Here is a 22,619-nt window from a genome sequence, read left to right on the forward strand (position 1 = left end):
GCCCCTTAGCATTTGTGCTTTCTTTGGTATTTACTATCTTGGGGCCAGATGTACAAATGTTGTAATGGCTTTTAAATAAATAAAACATTTTTTGAATCTGCAGCCCACTTACAATATTTTTTGAATGAAGTTTGTTTAAGGGATGTCAATGGTCCTCTGGACCACTGCTTACATCCCAGCATTTTTTTTTAAATATTTGCAAGTAACTAACGACCCCAACTGGGGAGTCAGTAATTTTTTGTTGTTTTGTGACTGAATTACAGTCGGATACAACACATACCGACTTGCAAATTGGAAGAGACTTATACAACACGCCCCTTCCAAATTGTGAATTTGTATTATTGCAAACCACATTTGAAAGTTGGTAAAAAATGTACTGAGTCATAAAATGTAACTGTAAAAACGTTAATGCTCCTCTGGCCCTTGGAGTGTAGAGGGTGTGTAATACATGTTTAGAGCTTCACTCTTTTTTGTGAAATGAAAGGAAAGCCTAGATGTGAATGTTTCATAAAATAACAGCTCTAGCTAACTGCATTTTAATTTAAATTGATGCGGTTCTTTGTTAACAAAGAAAGTGCTTCATGTTCCTCAATGGTAAGGCACAGTATGTCTTATATCAGATTCATTCATGAACTCTTCTCCGTGCTGTAGGCCTTTCATGTAAAACATGGTTGAGAAGGACTCAAATGGAAGCATTTCTGAGAATGTACATCTTTGGAGCTGGTATTGGTGACCTGGAAATATCATTCACCTTTATTCAGCCATATCATGTCTTTACTGCCACGCGTAACACTTGATTTGCCACTTTTGGCTCAGATTGTTAGTGTCCTTTGAGCATACACTCTGTGGTCTGTTTAAAAGTGTTAATCACAATATATTTGTATTCACCCCTGCCAGAAACGTGTTTTAGAACCACGGAGTTCAGTCATTTACACTTTAGAGAGGCTTGAGGCAGTAGCTAGACATTCATTTCCGAAAGGATGACGACAAAGTGTGTCACACTAAAGCAACAGGCTTGGATCCGGAATTGTTCAGGTAAGCTGGTGACACTCCATCCAGCTCCATAAAGGATGAGTAAACGCTGTTGTGGTGCATGTCTGGTAAGCCCAGCAGTGCCCTGTTGATTGGTGTGCTCATGTCGTTGACATTCCCTATGGTTGTCCCGCTCAAGCAGTTCATGTAGTTTGGAGGGTAGTGTGAGGAGGCCTGTGAAGGGGGCACAAGGATCAGAGGATCAAGGGACAGGCTGTCATCTTTCAGTTCTTCCCAAAGATTTCCTGTAATAATAAAGATAAAACAATCACATCATATTCTGTTTATTTCTGCCATAAGCAAGTTATACACATCGTGATTACAGGCGAGTTGTTTCTAAATTGATAAGAATTGCGAAGGTGAGACAGCTCTGTATTATTAGAAGAAACGGTTCCTCTTACATGCCGTATTGAAAGAGCCAACGATCAACTCCCAGGAGAACACTTTGCTCATAGGAAATTTTGAAATATCTTTTAAAACTATAAGCTTCTTCCACAGACGAGACTAGATAATGTCCCATAAATACGTCAGCAGTAAAATCAACCACCGTGGCCCTGGACATTTCCTTTGCTTCAGTGGCTGAAATGTGATCCAAATCCCAAGAACACACTGAAAATCTACAAAGCAGATACTTTGTTGTTCGATGATGTCCGCTTTATGTTCAGTTTTTAAACCAAATAGGCTCTTACAACTGCCCCAGTTATTTCCAAATCCCTTGTAAACACATGTTTGCTTAAGGATTAAGATGATAAATAATACAGCACTTTTAGATCAAAACGACTGAAAATTATCTGGGGAAAAAATTCAGTCAAACTCCAAGACTTGCAGATTTTGCTGTAAAAAGCACAAACTCCACATTAGTCTAAATTGTTAATAGGGAGCACAGGATTCAAATTCAAATGAGACTTTGTTCGGTGTATTTCAACCATAAAAGTGCATAAAACTTACAGTACATACATCAATTGTAATTAGATAAAAATACAGTAGCAGGTACTAAAAAGACTGATTACATTAAATCCATTAATTCATTCATTGGTCCAAACAAATTCGCAATTTAAGAGACAATTTTAAAAATTCAAGAACTTGAAGGACACTATCACTGTGCAGCAATTGTAAATATAAAAAGGCTGGTCGTATCTGTTTAAAATTAATTTTTTTTAAAAGGGCAATTAAAAAGCGTTTACGGGGGAATTCATAAAATCTGCATAAAAACATGAAGTGCAACATATCCTGTGGAGACTTTCCGTCGCAGCCACAGGATATTGGATTTTTACAGAAACTCTCCTTTTTAGGTCTGATGAGCAGATGTTGAAACAGATTAAATCTGAATCTTGTTAGTAAGAACTTGTCGTGGGTACTAAGAGTGCCGAGTAGGTAAGGCTCTGTTGTCAAACAGGTTTTAACCATAATAATTTTCCTTACACTTACTTTTTGTAACTCGACACCCTCCCTCACGGCCTTCTTGCGTAGAAGGAACGCCTGCTTGACTAAATCAATGTCCGCCTTTCCAATTCTTGACGGGTGTTCAAACAGATCAGGACGTCCCATCTCAAAGAAACAAGTTTTTAGGTGCTTCAACCAGGGAGTGCCTGACGCGTTGTCATGAGCCATAAAATCATTAACAATCAGATGTGTTAGGGAAATATCTTCGCATAACCACATTTTCAGCCAGCATAACAGAGGTCGTAGGGACAGGATATCGCACAAATACCCCACTCCTAGTTCCTCTGAACTGCAAAGTTGGAGGCGGAGGCCGGGACACACAGAAGCCGTTTGTAAAACGAATTTTCTGTGATCTGAAGTTGATCCCCAGCCATGTAGCCCCAAAGCTCACTCCCATAGGCTGCGGTTGCTACAGATTTTGCGTCATATAGTTTCAACATAGCAGCCGTGGGCTTTTTACCTAGTTTTGAAGCGAAGTTAAAAATGGAGGCATTAACCCTAGTGACGTCACATCTTTTCTTCGCAAGTTGTGGGCCCCAAGATAATTTAGAGTCAAAGAGAACTCCTAGATAGGAGAATGTGTTAGAAAACGGTATTACTGCCTTATCTAGTTTGAAGGTGTATTGTCTCTTTGGTTGTTTCCCCACTTGCAAGATGTAAGATTTAGAGTTGTTCACTAACAGATCTCTATCTTCCATGAACTTTTTAAATGCGTTAAGTAGTAATTGAAGGCCTTTTTCAGTTCTTGCTAACAACACCGCATCATCTGCGTATAGCAGAACGGGGATACTTCTTTTCCCCACTCTTGGACTGTCTGATTTCACCTCCTGTAAAACGCCATCCAGCTCATTTATGTAAAAGTTAAAAAGGAAAGGAGCTAATATGCAGCCTTGCTGCACACTAAGCATGAGCGGATTTTGCGGATTGGCAATCCGCGAATTTGCGGATTTGCAAACTCGCAATCCGCAAAATCCGCGAATTCCCGCGAATTTGCGGATTTTTTTTTTTTTTGTGTTCGCCCGTGTTTCTGCCAGTTCGCGAGGGTTTTTACAATTTCGCAATTTGCGAACTTACCTGTCGGGTCGCAAGTTTTGCGAACTTGTTGTTTCTACGTGTCCAACCTGTTTGGGACACTCTTCTTCATCACTGCCACTCTCTGTCACCACTGCCACTCTCTGACTACTCATGCCACCCTCTGGCCCACCCATGCCACCCTCTGTTTCATCACCACACCCTCTGGTTGTCCAGTGTACATTATTTTTGGCAAAGCAAAGCACACCTTCCCTGCCTCAAGTGACCTGAATTAATTTGGGGCTGATTAATGTGTCACAGAATATTTTTTTAGCTGGCACCTGCTTCCTTAGTGCGCCCTGATTAGTGATCTTTTGCACTTGCTAAGTGCTTTCATTGTTGCAAAATTAGTTACAACACCTGCCCTGCCCCAACTGACAATAATGAATTAGGGGCTGATTAATGGATTTTAACTTCCAGCCTGGCTCCTGCTTGTCTCCCTTAGCTGTAATTCAGGACCTTTGTGGCATATGTGTAACTATTCTGAGGTTCAGAGCAGGGTCACATAATAGTTTCAACTGGCAACTGAACTCTGGAGGGGCCCCTCAGGAAGCACTACAGGAAATGGCTACTAATGATGAGCCTGAACTTTTGAACCTGGTAAGTAGTTACTTTCAGTTTTGCTAAAATCGTATTTCTGCAATTTCGCACTTATTCGCGGGGCGCGAACTCACGCGAACAGTGCGAGCAGTGCGAGCAAAATCCGCTGCTCGCGGATTTGCGGATTTTTCAGGAAATTCGCAAATCTCGCGGATTGCGGATTTCCCGAAAATCCGCAAAATCCGCGAGCGGAACGGATTTTCCGCCCATGCCTACTGCACACCCTTCCCTGTTCTAAAATCATCAGTTACTGACAGGTCTTGGCAATACCTTATATTTGCACTTGTGTTTCTATGGAGGTGGTTCCAGAATCTCAGCCCAAGCCTCATTCTTCAATACCTCCTTCCGTGAGGCAATGACTGATTTGTACTCTTTACGTGATCTCTGTACTAATTCCTTGTCTCTTGGTTTTACCGACAAGGCAGCTCTGAGATCACGAGCTGCTTTAGAGCATTCCTTGTCGAACCACCTCAGGGCCCTCCCTCCCTCTACTCTTCAAAGGCTCTGTCATTAAAATAGCTATTTTATCTGTTAGGCTCTGAAAGTCAGACAGGATCTGAGTTGGTTCAGAATCAACCTGAATGCATCTAGTGATTATGTCGCTACAGTTATTTTGGATGTTCTGATATATGAGGTCCGGGGTACACATGGACCAATTTAGGCGGCGTCTGCCGTCCACTGCTGCTACCCTACCCTTGACCAGGTTGCGACTTTCACTAGCCATCCAGGGGCCCCTTAAGTGTATGGTGAGAGGGTTATGGTCGCTAAGTGCGTTATTATCTATAGAAAATGAACGCACAAAAACCTGCATGGGCAAGGTTAACAACCTATAGTCAATAAACGACCCCTTTCCATGCCCTTTAAAAGTTGGGGTGAGAAAACGCTTTGAGGGGTCACATAGTGCCATTGCTATAGTAAGACCATGATCATTGAGAAAATTATTAAAACGGGCCCCCTCCATGGTATGTTCCAGATGTAAACCATTTAGTCTGGGGCAGTGTAATTCCTGGAGGTTTTTCCCTAGGGGATCACCACAGGGGTGAATATTAAAATCGCCCATGATCAACAAATTATGTGAACAATCCCTCATTGAGGTGCCTATATAATCAGTTAAAATTTCTAAATTGTCATGAGCTGTAACATTGTTAATAGAATTGTAAAAATTGATCAGGCCAACCTTACAATTGCCAGCAGATAGAACTAGACCTTGTATACCGGGATTGCTTGATGACCTGCTATCGATTGTACATGTCAGTGCTACCGATATAAACATTACCATACCACCCTTTGGCCTTCCCCGGTTTGCTGATATAGCAGGTACAAAGTATGCCTTATAACCTTCAATATACATTTCACATTTTACTGACCAAGTCTCTTGGAGGCAGATAATCTGAAAACCCCTAATGTATAATAACCAACTTTCGTCTTGCATTTTGTTTTCTAGGCCCGCCACATTCCAACATATAACATTGTTTTTAAATGTTGTTGGTGAATTCACCTCTGTCTGCTGTCCTGCAGGAGACTGTACGATACTCTAACCATCCGAGACCCTCAGTCAATCGCAGGCATCCAGCCCTGAGAACATTTTGAAGCGATTATGTATGGGAACATTGTACACTCTCATACTCTGATTGACAGCATTAAAATTTGCTGCCGGTGTCTGACAACCATTCAGCCCACTGATATTATTGTTATACATATATGGTGCTACTGGAATTGGGGTCTGAGCATGTGATATAGGCCTGTACCCACGAGGATTTTTAGGGGAATTGTGGTCAGGCGCATAGAAGTAACCCAGAGGGCGCACATAGACACTGTTTGCGTTGTAAACTAATGAGGATGCGCGCAGTAGGACTGTCGCGACGTGTTGGGGATGCTGGAAATTAACAACCACACAGTCCCCTGTGGTCGCCTTCTTCGAGTGGCCCACCCAGTTGACCCTTTCCGTGGATAAAATTTGGTCATAGTAGTGAGTTGGGTAACCACAGTTTTTATTTAGCCACGCCACCGTTTTATTTTTTAGGGAGTCATGGGATTCTCCCTGTGGTTGGGCTGGTACTTCTTCGTAACGTGGAACATTGGTTAACACCACCACATATGGCACACAATCAGGGGGAAGATTTACATTCCTGAGTTTAGCCCTCTGCGGCGCCGCTACGCAAGGGGCCAGGGGTGCAGGGGCCTGTTGAATGGGATGGTTTACTGGTGCTGTAGGTAACACAGCCCCAGCGCCAGCGCCAACCAACCCTTGGGGATTCGGCTGCTGCCCACTCTTCCCCCTGGCTGCGTTCTCCTTCCCGTCCCTAACAGGAATAATTTTAGGGGCTGAAGCTCCTGGGGCGGGGGTCAAGTGTGCCGCCACCAAACTGCCCAGTCTTTCTACTTCAGATGCTACTACATCCAATCCAGACATTATTGGGCTGATTAGATCTGTGATTTTGGCCTCCAGCTTTCCTACTATTGTGTTTATCAAAGCTTCTAGGTTGGAGGCAGATAAGATTAAGCTTCCCTCATTATTGCCCTCTTGGTTAATTTCTTCTAAGACCGGGTTGCTTGCGCTGTTAGCGTTAGTGGCTTTGCAGTTATTGGGTGGATTAGTATGAGATTTAGTTTTTAAAGATTTCCCCCCACGCCTCCCTTGAGTCTTTCTGCACTTCCTCACTGGTCTTTGTGTAGAAGGGGCCTCTACTAACTCTTCCACAGCTGAGTCTTCCTCCGAGGTGTTAGGCAGGTCCACAGGCTTCTCGGGGTGTACCTGTGCCTGTACCGCTATACTGGGTCCCCCTATACTATGTGGGACGTGTTCTAAAGTGCCTTCTGATTCTTCTGTAGTTTCATTGGGCACATTATCCATGGTAGGGGGAAGAATTGTACTGCCTTGTGAGGCCCTACGTTCCTTATTTATTTGCGTAACTTTTTTTACCAGGAAATTATACATGGTAAGCGGCCCAGGTGTTGATAGATCCGTAATTATTTTGGGCATGATAGCAGTACAATATGCCCCAAGTAGGCGATGCGAGACCTATATAATCCTCAATGTAATACAAGAGTTACCCAACAATAAAAGCATGAATTAAAGTGGAATATGAACAGTCCAATGTCTCACTTGAATGTGCTAGGTCCTTAAGATGGAGCCACGGTCCGTGGCCCTCCCGTACTCTTCCGGCCACTGAGGGCCAAAGAGGGCCCGCCCTTTGCCCGGGCTTCACCCTCGCCGCTCTGGGCTTTTTCTCGCGCCTCCTGGCGCAGCGCTGGCGTCATGACGCGCCACAACCGCCGGGGCACCTGGGGATTGTGGTCCCTGCCCTCGCGGTACTGGCGCTCGAGTCTGGTCACCCCACAGCGCTTGGGACAGGTTCCACGATGTCCAATCGGCCGTTCCCCTCACGGCAGGAGTTCTCCACTGGTCAGTTAAGCACAGGAGCACAGGAGTTTAAGGTACTTATTGCACCTGATAAATTCCGGGTATCTGATTTCACCTGGTGCAGTATTTCCTTCAAATTCACCCAGGCCACTCGTAATAAATCAGATAGACTTTACTAAAAAAAATATCTATACTTCAACTCCCAACGAGCAAGACTAGTTCAGTTGTTCAGATTTAGAACTGTGACGTTTTAGTTAACAGCTGAATAGATCACAGTACTAAATCAGACAGCACAGCAGCATGTGTTCCGACCTCTGCTTTAATGTTCACATGTAAATACTCTGGCTTCCAGAGAGGAGGCAGGCATATTCCAATCTAAGGGGATCGTACCCAGTAAACAAAATGAATATAAATATATATATTCACTGAAAAAAACTAAAGGTTACAGGAATGTTATGGTTAGGCTCAGGTTTCACTCGTACAAAACCATTGAAATTCAGCTGTAATAGTTAGTAAGCTAACTATAACTCGCTCCCCGCAATAGACTGTTTATGACCTCACATATTACATCACTCATGACATGGTCAGTGACATCATTGATGACATCACTGATGAAAAACCTCAAATGGCATCACTGATGACATTATACAGTGACGGAGCATTTTTAAAAAGTGTGTGTGTGTGTTAAATATGTGTTCCAAGGTGTATTGGTGAATCAGTAGGGTGAATGAGTGCCGGTTTGGATGATTCAGTGGATGTGTGACTGACTGTATAAGTGAGTTATTAGGTGTCTCGGTAAATGTATGAGTGAATAAAGGACTTTTGAATTCAATTGAATTGAGTGAGTGACTGCTTGTGTGAATGTCTGTTTCTGTCTATCTGGTGGTGTCTGAGTAGCTGTATGGGTGTCTAGGTGGGTACATGACTTTCTGTATGGATGAGTGAGTATCATTTTGGGTGGGTGAGGGGGTGTGTGACTGCCTGAATGGATGAGTGAGTAGGTGAGTTGTTGGCTGTATGGGTAAGTGAGTGTGTGTGTGTGAGGAGCTGTGTGAGTGAGTGCATGTGCAGTGGTATATGGGTGAGTAATTGAGTATGTGAAAGGCAGCATTGGTGAGTGATGGGGTATGTGAGTGACTGGGTGAGTGTGTAAATGTGAGAGTATGGGTGAGTGTTTGCTTGTGTCAGTGACTGTATAGATGAGTCTTAGTATCTATATGAGTAAGTGAGTGTGTGTATAATTGTATGGATGAATAAGTGGCTGTGTAATTGACTATGGGTGAGTGAGTAGGTCTGTGAGTAGCTCTATGGGTGAATGACTGAGTAGCCGTACAGGTGAAAGAGTGGATATTTCAGTGGTTTATTAGTGAGTGAGTGGCTGTATGGGTGAGTGAGTGGATTTGTGTGTTGATCTATTAATCAGTTAGTGGCTGTGTAAGTACTGGTATTCTTGTGTAAATGGGTTTGAGAATCGTAGTGTGGAAGTCAGAGTGGGTGTATGAAAGGTTATATGGGGGTGTGAGTGGGTGCATTAGAGATTCTGTGGATGATGTAATCAGTGATGTCATTTGAAATATTATTAGTGATGTCACTGACTATGTCAAGAGTGATGCAATATGTTAGGTCATAAGCAGTGCATTGCGGGAGGGCGAGAAATAGTTAGTTCACTAGCTATAACGGCTGAATTTCACTGGTTTTGTACAAGTGAAACCTGAGACTAAGTATAACGTCCCTGTAACCTTTGTTTTCTTCAGTGATGTTCTAAGGTTTTTTTATATGCTAATTTGTAAGTATAACGCTGCAGTAACCTTTTTATTTTTTCAGTAATTTTCTATGGTTTTTTAAGTAGTAGTTGTGTTTGCAGAGTGGTGGAGAAAGAGGGCGGGCTTCTGACCAGCTCTCAGGAATCCTGCTATGTAGGACTTACAGGATGTACCTGGAGAACTTCTTGCCCTCCAAGTTCCCTCAGGAATAAAGTGGACTTCATCTCCCTTCTAGTAGGGTGCCAGGAGTCATATTTTCAGAGTGGTGTAGAAAGGGGGTTTGGCCTCTAAAAACCTCTTAGCAATCCTGCTGTGTGGGACTTAATGGAGGTAACAGTAGGGGTAGTTGGCCCCCAAGGATGGCCAAATACCCCTCCTGTTACCTTCACTAAGACCCATACAGCAGGATTGCCTAGAAGTTGTCAGAGGCCACTCCCCCTTTCTCTACCACTCTGCAAACGCACCTCCTGGCGCACTACTAGTTGGTGGATAAAGCCCTCTTAGCTCTTGAGGGTTCTTGGGGCAAACTACCCATCCTGTTAACTTCAGTTTCACATAGCTGGATTGCTAAGAGGTTGTTGGAGGCCATGCCCCCTTTCTATACCACTCTGCAAACGTGTCTCCTAGTGCACTACTGATTGGGGAAAGAAGTCCACTTTAGTCTTGGGGCTCTCATGAGTAAAGTGGAATTAATTCCCCAACCAGCAGTGCTCCAGGAAGCGGGTTTGCAGAGTGGTGGAGAAAGAGGGGGGCTTCCAAGCCCTCTCCCATAATCCCGCTGTCTGGGACGTACTGGAGATAACAGAAGCGTTTCCTGGACCCCAAAGAACCTCAGCATCCATGGGAGCTTAATTCCCCAACCAGCAGTTTGCCAGGGGACACGTTTGTTGAGCGTAGGTGAGGGGTTCGTGGCTTCCAGCGATTTGCCGTGGGTTTTTTCACATTATTTTTAAGGGATGGTGGCTGTATGGCCCCCCTTCTCTGAGCAATTTTTCGCCCCGGGGACCCCATACCCCAGAGCCAAGCATTTTTTCAAAGAGTGTAGGGTGCTGAGTGACCCCCTGCCAAACCGATTGCGACACCTGGGGCTCCATCCCCTGGGGCCCAGGCTTTTCTTTTGTTTAAAAAAATTTAATTATACAGAGGGGGCCGAGCGGCCGCAATCCCAGGCCAATTTTGGCCCCGGATACCCAATCCTCCCTGGGCCCGTCATTTATCATTATTATTTTTTCTTTTAAATAATGGGAGGGAGCTGGGCCCCCCGCCCCCTCCAGGGATATTCCGGCCCTGGGGCCTGACACCCGCCTTTTCTTTGTAAAAATAAAAAAGGGAGTGGGGCCGCGTGGCCCCCCTCCCAGGTCGGTTTTGGCCCCAGGCACCCCATTCACCTGGGCCTGGCCTCTCTGTTGGGTGGCCCTGGGTCCACCCAAGGCACCCACTTTGCAAATGTTGGAGACCGCAGAGGGAGCCTGAAGGCCCCCGCGGTCCCTGCCGGGTCCCCTCCTCCTGCGGAAGCTGGCATCTCTTTTACACATAGGGAGCTGCTGACATGCAGCACCCTGTGTGCAAAAGCAATTCTGCTCCACTATGAGTAAGTAAGAGCACTTTCTGCTCTCGCATACTCAAGGTGGAGCAGAGTTTGCAATGGCTTGGTGGGAGCGGTGCTCTGGCCAAGCCATAGCAAACTGCATTTTCCCTGGGGTAGGCACCCCAGGACATTGCTGGAGCCGACCCTGGGGGTTGGCGGCCCCCTGGGCCATCTAGGGCTCCAAGAAGGGCCCCCCTCCTTTCCTTCATGTAGCACTGGCGAGGTGGTGTTCCACAGGGCCAGGGGTCCGCAACAGGCCCCCGCCTACATTATATGTTTTGAGCCCCAGGGAAGTGATAACCCCTCCATGTACTTTGAAGAAAGCCCCGGGAAGGTGGCTGTCCCTGGAACTGGAGGGGGTCCACACAGCTCCCCTATTAATGAGATTTAAAGCCCCGGGGAGATAGTGGTCCCCGGGGCTGCGGGGGTGGGGGGGAGGGAGCATGTGGCTCCACTCTTTTTTTTTTATATACCCCAGGGAGGTGGCAGTCCCTGGGCCTGGGGGAGGGGGGGGGGTGGAGGGGGGGCGGTCTGCGCGACCGCCCCATTATTGAGATTTAAAGCCCTGGGGACGTGGCCATCCCTGGAATGGGGGGGGGTCCGTCTGGCCTCCCTCATTATTGATATTCAAAGCCCCGGGAAGGTGGTGGTCCCCGGGGTGTGGTGGGTGCCGCATGGGCACCCCCTCACCCCCCATTATTATTTAACATACCCCTGGGATTTGGCACACCCAGGGGCTTAATGAAAAAGACACGCAGAAGACTGTGCTTTTTTAAAATGTTGCCGCAAATCTGCGGCAAAATTAATCAAAATGCTTTTCAACCCCAGCAGGATCCTGTGGGACGCCCTCCCCCACCATTTCCAGGGGATCAGGGTAGTCCTACCCTGACCCCTTTTATTTATTTCATACTTTTTTTGTGGGACTCCGCTTCAATCCGAGTGACAAGATGGCTGCCAACACTTCCTGGTTGAAGTGTTGGTAGCAAATCAAATCGGAGCATGGGGACTGTGGATCCACAAGTCCACTGCAAGGACTTGTGTCCCCAGAGATCTATATTTTTTAAACTTTACTTTCTCTGAAACTACTGATTTTATTCACACCAAATACCAAAAAACACGATTTCTGAACCAACATCTAGCATTCTGCCAAATTGAGTGTAATTCCATTCAGCAGTTCAAGCTGTAATGTTCAAAAAATGAAAAATCCCCATGACGTAACATGGGTAAAACACGTTTTAAACCCCCTTTTTTCCCGGCCCCTGCCCGATGGATCACCCCAAAACTTTCAATACAGCAGCTGAACCACAAAGGGACGTTTGTTAAAAATGTTGTTAAGATTTGTCAAGTGGCACCAAAGTTGTTTACAAAACAAAAATGTGTTTCCTATGGAAACCTTGTCCTAACTATAACTACCTACTGGCAATTGCCAGTAGGTAAATATATATGTCATCCTACATGAGACAATAAATATGCCTCAATTCATGAATAAGCCTACTCGTTTTGTATATGTGCCATGCCATACAGTGGGTTATTATTTCGGAAAGGGTAAGCAGGAATATATGTTTATAATAAAATTCAGAATTTGTAAAGGCCAAATGTGAATGTCACTACTAACAAATTGGTGTAATGCTATTTCTATTTTTACTGTTTCAGGTGCTGTAACAGCAAAAACCACATGATGTGCTTTTGTACAAGCAGACAAATATATATTTGTGTACTTCCAGTTACTTAAAAGTTCATCAGGTCAAGTCTCAGAACCCAGGCCTGTCAAATCACCCTATCCCTTAGCCTGAAACAATATATAAGAGAAAAAAAATTGCTGCTGGACAAGACATTAAAGCAGGACTATCCTTGGTCACTGATGCACAGACCTGATACAGTTATGGACCTGATTGCAGACTTTTCTGATTTAAGGCATTCCCTGATGGAATTTAAGTTTCTGCTCCGACTAACCAGGAAATAGAGCTGGATCTTTTAAGTATTTGTGGTGAACCCAATAAGGTAGTGGAGTGTCCGAAGGCTGCCCTTCCAAACCTATTGAAGGGTGGTTTTTGTGCACAGTGGGAGAGCTTTCACACTTGCCCAACGACTAGCCCATCGGCACATAAAAACTGATTTCTTTACGTTAAACCTCTCAGAGAGAGTGTTAGTATTCGGATGTTGATTTAGCTGTGCTGCACCGAGTTGTGGGCCTCTAGTAAATCACACAGGGTGACATTCATGATTGGTGTATCTATCGATGATCAACCTTCTTGATTAAGCTGGTCAACACAAAGGTTTTCCTGTAAAAAGGAACCCAGATGAAGTATCACAGGAGACCAGTACTGATAGGTTAACTATACAAGCTTAATAAACAGACCCTACTTGGATCTCAGCTCAATTATTAGTTTAACTCTGCTTAACTAATTGTAACTGTGGCCCAAGGAGCAAATATTTTCTTGGTGAAATGTATTTCAAGTTGTAAAAATAAACCCCAGAAACCCTAAATCCAAAATGGCTAACCCTTTCATCACTCTCTAGAGGGAGGCTAGCTCATGCCTAGCCACTCACCTTTTTGGATAAGGTAAATTTCCCTCTGTCACGGTCAAACGGGATAAAGATCTACCTAAAAAATTCATCAAAAATACCTTGCAATGAAAATAATTTTTTCCAAACTGTTATAAAGGAATGATAACTGCTAGATAAGTCCTATGCCACTGTTGAACAATAATAATATACAGTGGATTATGACTTTGGAAATAAGGAACTCTTGGGAACTTAACGAACAAGCTACTTCCCTTCTGTAATGCCTTGTCTTGTAGAGACTCAAAATAGTCGCAGATTTTTTACCTTATAACTATCCCCAGGAGTCGGACTGGACCCAGAAAATTTTGAGCAGTACCCCAGTGCCGATAGGGGCCGTCCATCGCTCCCCTCCTGCGTTGTCTGGGCCTGAAGTGACTTACGCGGTGCCTATATCGGTGCCACCCCAGCTTGTTGATCTCAGGTTTTTTTCACAACTTTCCACACCAGAAGCGCAGAGCCACGCAAAATGCTGATGAACTGGTATGCAGTGCTAAACTCCTCAAAAGGGTTATCCTATACAGAAATTAGTTCGCAGGGACGATAGGAGGGTCAGTAAGGAATCTATAGCTAGGTAGAGTCTCTACTAGATAAGCTATTGCCGAAGAGAAGTTACTTGTTCATCTGATAGAGATTCTAGCTTCATATTCCTTACCTTGGACTGTATACTCAAGCAATTCCTCCCCTAGGAAGGTCTGTGCACAGAGTAGACGTCTAGGATAGAACTCCACAAGCTAACACAGTGGTCATAGCCATGGTTCTGGTAGAGGGAGGGTTCAAGGCCTCATGGGGTTGCTTTTTGGTCAGTGAGCAGCAGATTTTTATGCAGAGAATTATCCATTGTCAGATGGTTTGTTTCTGCACAGCATTTCCCTTCTTTGTCCAGACACGCCCAATGAACTGTTAATAGTCGACTTGGAACTCTTTGGTACGATTGAGGTAGAAAAACCCTTTTTTGGATTCAGATGGTGGAGTTTCTCCTCTTCTTTAAAAGAGTGAGGCAGAGCAAAGAAGGCAGGCAAGTTGATATTCTGGCCTACATGGAAAGGTATTGCGCAAACAAATGATGGATGAAATGCTGAACAAATTAAACATTAACCCCCAGTCAGCGAGGCTGATGCGAAGGTGATACCCCAAAACCAGTGGCAGTATGCTTGATTACGGCCCAGGGATGGCTTGGCTTGGCAGTTCGTGCTAGAATGTTCCCATGGGGAGAAGGGTCAAGACTGATTTGCATATGGCTGGGTGCAAACTGGGGTGGCGTGTTGAGGAAAAAACAATAGATTTAACACAGATCTGTGACTGGTGGTGTATGTTTGGCAATGCTCAGCATTCCATCCATCATCTTTTTGTGTTGCTACATAGAAAGGTGTCACAACCTTCCGAAGGAAGGAGGGATGAGTTCTCAGAACCAGTTTGTCTAGATTGAAGATTTTGTAAGAAAGGTGCACAAAAAGAGCTTGCAGTTCACTGATCCTCCTGGCCGAAGTTATGGCCATCAGAAAAGCAGTTTTGATGGTGAATAGGCAAATTGGGCAGTTGTGCAGGGGCTCCAAGGGTGCATTCATGAAAAATGTTAAGACCAGATTAGGATCCCATTGGGACATGAGGAAAAGTATTGGAGAGAACAGGTGTTCAAGTCCCTTAAGAATCTGAGTTATAACAGGTGAATTAAATAAGGTTGGTCAGGAAAGCACAGGAAGCCAAGATGGCAGCCAAAAAAACTTTAACAGTCCCAGAGCAGAGCCCTGTTGGACCAGAGAATGAACAGACAATAACATTTGAGAGAGGGGTGCAGAAAGAAAGTGTTCTTGGATGCACACCACGTCACAAACAAGTGTATACATTCTTGGTGGAGGGATGCCTGGCTGCCAGAATAACATCAAAGGCTTTGGGAGGGAGTTCAAAAGCTTGCAATTATTGCAGCTCAATTTCCATGCATGACAGTGGATGGTACACAGGTTCCGGTGCAAAAACCTGCCCTGTTGCTACAACAAAATATCCCCCCGAAAGGGCAACCTTATTAGAGGACCAATGCTCATGCTCAGTGTTTCGGGATACCAGATTCTCTGTGTCCAATCCGGAGATATACGAATGACTTGGCCCGATCATTCCAGATCTTCTTAAGAACTCTGGGCAGGAGTGGTATGGTGGTATTGGCAGAAAGGCGCACAGGAGGCTGGAACTCCACTCAAGGAGAAAAGCATCTCTGAGTGAGAGCCAACTTGGAAACTCCAGAACTGCTGACATTGTGCATTCTTGGTGATTGTGAACAGATCTAACAAAGGCTCTCCTCGATCTTCAAAGAGACTTTGCACCACCTCTGGACTGAGATGCCATTTTTGATCTGCTAGGCACCGACATCTGAGTTTTTCTGCTTCGGCATTCAGAGGGCCTGCCAGGTGTTAAGCCACCAGGGAAATGCCTGAACGTTCCAGCTATATCCAGAGATGCAGAGCCTCTTGACAAAGGGTCCACAGCCCCTCCCCACCGTTTGTTGCAATACCACATGGCATTGGTATTGTCAATGAACACCTGCACTAGCCTTCTCTTGATTGAAGGAAGCAATGCCAACCGGATCACCCGAAGCTCAGAAAAGTTGATGTTGAGCTCAAACTCCACCAGAGTCCTGTGATCTCCGCTTCTCCCCGTTGCCCGCCCCAGCCCAGGAGTGAATCATCTTGTCACTGCAGTCGGCTTCAGTTGAAGAACGAAGCGGAGTCTGCCGCGGACCCAATCACTGTTCGTCAGCCGCCACAGCAGGTTTTTTGCAGTTCCCTCCAAGATCTGCACCAGGTCGTAGAGATTTCCATGATGCTGTGACCACTGGAACTTCAGGTCCCACTGCAGGACCTGCATATGCTAACGGGCATATGTGATTAGCAAGATGTGGGAGGTTAGAGGGCCAACAGTCTCACAGTCAGTCTCCCCTAAATCAAGAATAGAGGTTGAATCTTCTAAATCATAACCCTAATATCCTGAACTTGCCATTCAGAAGATAGGTCAGAACAGCTCAGATGAAAGGGAGCACCTGAGAGGGAGTCAGGGGTGAGTTAGGCACGTTTATAGTGAACACCAATGAATGCAGGAGGTACGCCTGGGGTGAGCCCACCTTGAAAAGCCAAGTAGTAGAGACTGGTAACCCCTGACTGCCGCAAATGTGTTGCAACTGCTGCCATCGTCTTGGGGAACACCTCAGGGGCTCTGGTAAGGCCAAAGGGGGAAGTACAGCAACTTGGAAGTGTTCTTGTCCCCTCGTGAGGCAACGTCTGTGTGCAGGCAGAGACGAGAATGCCACAATATGCGTCCTTCATATCCAAAGCTACCATCCAGTCTCCAGGGCAGACAAGCCCTGAGCTAATGTCAGTATCTTGAACTTCTTCAGGAAAAAGTTAAGAAAGGGCATGCCTATAATAGGATGGAGACCTCCATCCTTTTTTGCACCAGAAAGTAGACGGTCATAATGAGTGGCATGGGTGGGGAGGTTTCCAGAAAGGGGATTGAGTAGCCTCTCTGGATGATTTGTAAAACCTACTTGTTCAATGTTATGGACTGAAAGTGGGGCAGGTGATGGCGGATCCCGACTCACACTGAGTGCCTGCGCTGGTATAAGGGCAAACTAAAGGAGTTTTGAGCAGTGGCGGCTGGTGGGGTTTGAGAGTGGTTAGGCTGGAATGTGTGGGGCAGTGTTGTTGTTCACTTTAAGGGGACACATCAGTTTTTAGGAGGCCAGTCACCATTTCTGTACACATTTTTATTTTCTTAAAAACCAATGGAATAAAAAAATTAATTTTCTAGAAAAATTCTATAAAAGAAAAAAAGCAATAGCTTTTTATATGTTTTGAAAAAGCACTCTTAAAGTATCTTGGAAATTTCCTGGCTTAATAGGCAAGCCAGAGTTCCTTCTTAAGGAATGTGTTCAGCGGGCGAAAGGTGTTTTGTGATTGGTATCCCCCTCACAAAATGTTTGGAAAATTAGTTCTCTTAACTCCATGTGAATGCTAGTCCGGCTGAGACACTGAGGAAAATAGGTCTCAAATGTGGTACAGCAAGTAGGCCCCACTTCTACTCGGAGTGGCAGTAGAGATCTCCAGGGAAAATTCTGGAAATTACAGGTTTAAATAGCATATTTCATGGCACTATTTGGCTACAGTTCCAGAGGTTCGGAAGAATCATTAACACAATATTCCAATATTTTGTGGTGTGCCTGACAAACCTTACCCTCCCAAGCAGTGTTAAAGTTTGTATTTCACAAGGAGACCTCTTATAAATGGCTGTGGAACAGTGGATCTTTAGATTATTTTCCTGGATATTAGCTGAAAGAATAAGACTAGGTTTAAATAATCTATGTATGCAATTACACTAGGACCATCTTTTTTAAATAAAATGTATATGGCTGTGTCTTCTCTTCATTGTTCCATCCTGCAGCTTCCAAGCACTAGGGGCCAGATGTAGGTACACATTTACCGACCGGAACCGGCCGATTCGGCCGTTACCGACCGGTAAATGGCTATTCTAGATGTAGGGGGCCTATTTTACCGATTCGGTAAATTTACCGAATCAGTAAATTTAACGAATCGGTAAAATACCGAATCAGTATTTTTACCGATTCGGTAATTTTGAAATGTAGGTGGGACTCTTCTGAGTCCCACAGGCCTTACCGAATCGGTATTTTACCACCCAATCCAATTGGGTGGTAAAATACCGATTCCATGTGTGCATGCACATGTGTGCATGCACACCTATGGCATGTGACAGACGGACATGCCCTTAGGGCATGTCTGTGTGCCACATGTCACACATGCCTTAAATCGGGGTGCTAGAGGGTGTCAAAGTGACACCCCCTGTACCCTTGCAAAATTCGGTATTTACCGAATCGGTAAATACCGATTCGGTAATGCCCATTGATTCCTATGGGCTTCAATGCCCATAGGAATCAATGGGTATTACCGAATTGGTAAATACCGATTCTTACAGAATCGGTAATTCAATTACCGATTCTTTCTACATCTCCCCCCTTCTATTTTACCGATTCATAAATACCGAATCGGTAAAATTCGGTATTTATGAATCGGTAAAATTAATTTACCTACATCTGGCCCTTAATCTCTAATCTATTCCAACAAAAACACTAATTGGGAAAGATAATGTTGTAAAACCAACTCATCACACATTTAAAAATACTGGCTATAGCCAGCAGTGCTACACAAATGCAACAATCTTTTATAAGAATTATGCCGCTAAATTATATCAATTCAGTCATACCACCATCAGACATCTGCAGATTCTGCCTTTTACATCCATTTTACTTTATCATCAAGCAAGAGGGATCTTCATAGGGAATTGATTTTCGCCACAATTGTGCAAAGGATAGTCAGAATTATAGCTCTAGAAAATGTGGAAATACATAGGTAATTGACTGTTGTAATAAAATTAAAAGGTGACATGTGCTATGCGATAACATCAACGTTAGATAGATGCAACCACAAGACAACTGTGGTAAGACGTGGCAGGCTTCATCTTCTGAGTTTAAGTGCTACTGAATGGTAACTTTACAAACCATTTCTGCAAGTGGCACATTAGGATCAATTCCCATCTGACACTGCAGCCCTCTATTGCCTAACCTTCAAAGTTTAAAGGAAGATTTATGTTAATTTGACTGGTAGCTGCTGAACAGTTGTGTGCACTTACTACATGGGGATGATAGCCAATACAAATACAATATAATTATAACAGGAAACCCTTTTGTCTGCACTCAGTACTTCACTGTAGAAAATTGACATGTTCAAAGTACAAAATCACAGTAAAGTCTCAGCTTAAACATTTAGGACACAAGACCTGAAATTAATTTGAGGAGATCAGGGCTGCATTAATCATCATTTTCAAACATTATCAGTGCAGCATTATACATACCATTTGCAGTTGAAAGTTCAAGAGAATGTGGGCTTTGGCAACAGCCAATTCCAGTACATTGCCAGGCAGCAGCACTAGCAGTACTTATCAGTGTAGACAGCTCCCACTGATAGAGTCTTATATTAACCGCTGCCACTTTCCTGTACCTGGGAGGCTCTCTGATTAACTTCAACACTTATGGCAAGGACCAATAGAAAAATTCAACTGTGGATATGCCCCACATTTTTCTCAAAATAAAATATTAGGGAACTACTTTGATCCTGTACAGTGGCATTAGCATATAACCACCTTTGACAATGTTTCAGTCCCGTTGCCAAATACATTGAAAGAACACTGAAAACTTGCTTAATGTACACCCACGTGATACCGCCTACATAACGGAGATGGTGGGGCCGCAGGGCGACCCACTGCACTCCACCCCAGACATTCGCGACCACTTCCTTTCCTATTACAAAACGCTATATTTGTCCAGGATCACTAACGATCTACATGACCATGGGGAATATCTCTCCGAAATAGCACTGGTATATCTAGAAAGATATATGCAAGACTTTTTGTCTGTTCCCATTACACCAGACAGCATCATTGAAGTCATTGATGCACTTCGGGGCTCCTCCACGCCCGGGCTAGTCGGCTTTTCGGCCGATTTTTATAAGGCATACAAAGACATCTTAGTCCCAAAACTGGTTGAGGTATATGCGGATTCGCTTGAAATAGGCACACTCCCCCCGACCTTTAGAGAAGCGGTCATCATTCTCCTTTCCAAACCCGGAAAAGACCCCACACTATGTAGTTCTTATAGACGAAGGTCATTGCTATATGTTTATCATTACTGATGGAATCCATTATTTTGCCGGCGCAGTATGGCTTCGTTCCCCATAGGTCTACATCTCTAAATCTTCGTACCTGATTTACGGTACTGCATAGGATTGACCCGGCCACTCCGGAACCTACTATTTTGTTGGATGCTGAAAAAGCATTTGACTCCCTTGAATGGCCTTTCTTTTCATCTGTAATGCGACGCATGGGCATGCCGGAATGTTTTGTTTCTACTGTGGCGCTATTATATACTAAACCTACATCCAGGCTGTGATTGAACGGTACCCTCTCCAGGCCCTTCAGTCTGTTCCGCGGCACTAGACAGGGGTGCCCTCTGTCTCCCCTGCTCTTTATTTTCGCCATGGACCCTTTAGTGCGTCATTTCCAGGAAAAACATTTACATCGCGGTCTCCAATTTCGCATGGGCCCCCTTCTGGTCTCGCTTTATGCAGACGACACCATTTTATACGTTAGGACTCCCCACGAGAATTTAGAGCCCTTGATTTTGAAATTTGTGAGGTTTGGCAAATTTTCCGGACTTAACATCAACTGGCACAAATCAGTCATATTTCCACTCACGGCTGGGCCGACCGCCTGGCCCTGTGCGTTCCCGCTTGAGTGGTGCAATGACGCGGTTAATTATCTTGGGATATATGTCCATCTGGACACTGACACCATGATCAGACTGAACTATGGCAGGGCTGTTGGGTCCCTGGAATCCCAAATCACACAATGGCTACGCCTGCCATTGTCAATGGCTGGTAAAATTGCCTTATTCAAAATGGTCGTTCTTCCTCGGTTCTTGTATCTTTTTAACAATATCCCCATTCTCCTTACTAAAACCTTTTTTGAGCAAGTACGTTCATTATTATTATGCCTTATTTGGGCGGATAAGACACCTAGGGTTAAGTGGCAAACCCTGGTTTTACCATACGAGAGGGGAGGCTTTGGGGTTCCTGATCTACATTTGTACTATTTAATAGCACAATGTTGTTATGCACACGCCTGGTTCCATCCGGACGCTCGAGTCCCATACTCTAAACTAGAGGCCGATCTGGTACTCCCTCGTACCCTATCTACCATTTTGCCCACAGGATTCCCTCGGGACCCCCGGGATCTTCAGATAGTATCTACCACTTGCTGGGCCTGGAGCAAATTGCGCAGATTGTGTGTGCTTAAGACGCTTTATTCTCCTGCACTACCCCTTCCCAATTCTTTCTCGCTGCAAATCACTGGTGAAACGTTGGTCAAGTGCACGCTGGAAAAGTTTGACATTCGTACGTTTGGCAATCTGTTCCCTGATGGACACATTTTCTCCGTGTCAGAGGAAGCCCGGTTCGTGGATCGTTCCTTTATGGACACTTTCATAATGACACGTATACACTCAATGCTTCGAGCCACTTTCCCTTCGTACCCTGGAGCCCCTGAACCTACTCCCCCATTGACATTATTGATACAAAGCCCTATTGGCGCACACTTGGTATCTAAAATATATAAACAATGTGGGATGTCCCGACCGATGTCTGATTCAAAGGTGCGTGAGGCCTGGGAGGCGGATTTGGATGGCCCCATTACGGATGACCAGTGGGAATGGTGCTGTAGCGCTACCAAAGACATGTCATTAAACAGTAGACACAAGCTGCTTCACTTCAAATTCCTTCGCAGAATATATCACACACCTGCCCGTTCACATAGAATTGACCCTAATAGACCTCACTACTGCCCGAAATGTCTAGCGCCATTTGCTGACTTTGCCCACCTTGCTTGGACCTGTCCGAAGATACACCAGATTTGGTCCCTAGTACATACCACATTGGGAGACATGCTATCCATACAACTGTTGCCCACCCCTGAGATCGCGCTGTTAGGATATGTTGCAAACTTTCCCATGAAAATCAGAAAGCTCGCGGCTCTGGGTTTTTTGCTGGCCAAGCGCGAGGTTGCTCTACTGTGGGGCAGCAAAAGGGCACCCTCTCTGCAGGCATGGCTATGTAGTTTGGCTTTTTGTAACACTAATTGCGAAGAATATTCCACCCTTATTCCTACTGCCTCCTGCCCTGTGGATATCTGGGGTCCTTACAGAGCCTACGTAGCAAAAAAAGGTTCGGAGCAGGATTCCTCTATGTCCAGCGGCATTACTCGCGAGGGTGTTGGTTAGGCACTGTGCTGGGGGGGAATGTTACCACGGAACTGCATCTTTGTCCATTGTTGCTGTGAATATGTCACTATTGAAAACCGTCGATTGTAGTTGGGATTATTGTCTCTTCATCTTGCTGTACTTTACCATGACATTAAGTGTTTGTATTTCTTTGTCACTTATCATGTTGCGCTTGCGATTCGCACTGTAACATGCAACGATGCTTCAGGACGTTTTTTTTCTCACGAAAAATGCTTGTTATCCTTAAAGCTGCTGAATGTACTATAATGTTCACTTTCCTTTTTCTTAGTTTATGTAAAAACCGTA

At 44.7% G+C, this 22,619-nt stretch overlaps 1 protein-coding gene across 3 annotated transcripts in view; it reads right to left on the reverse strand.

Moving 5' to 3' along the window:
* Positions 1 to 204: 204 nt before the first annotated feature.
* FOXN1 (forkhead box N1) overlaps positions 205 to 22,619 on the reverse strand; it is a 530,094-nt gene continuing 507,679 nt past the window's right edge. For all 3 annotated transcript variants that reach the window (XM_086955164.1, XM_086955163.1, XM_086955165.1), the window contains one exon: positions 205 to 1,277. In XM_086955164.1, coding sequence (XP_086811290.1) covers positions 997 to 1,277 — 281 coding nt within the window. In that variant the 3' untranslated portion in view covers positions 205 to 996. The remainder of the gene's footprint in view (positions 1,278 to 22,619) is intronic.

This window comes from Lissotriton vulgaris, chromosome 2_1 (assembly GCF_964263255.1).
Source record: "Lissotriton vulgaris chromosome 2_1, aLisVul1.2, whole genome shotgun sequence".
NCBI classification, from domain to species: domain Eukaryota; kingdom Metazoa; phylum Chordata; class Amphibia; order Caudata; family Salamandridae; genus Lissotriton; species Lissotriton vulgaris.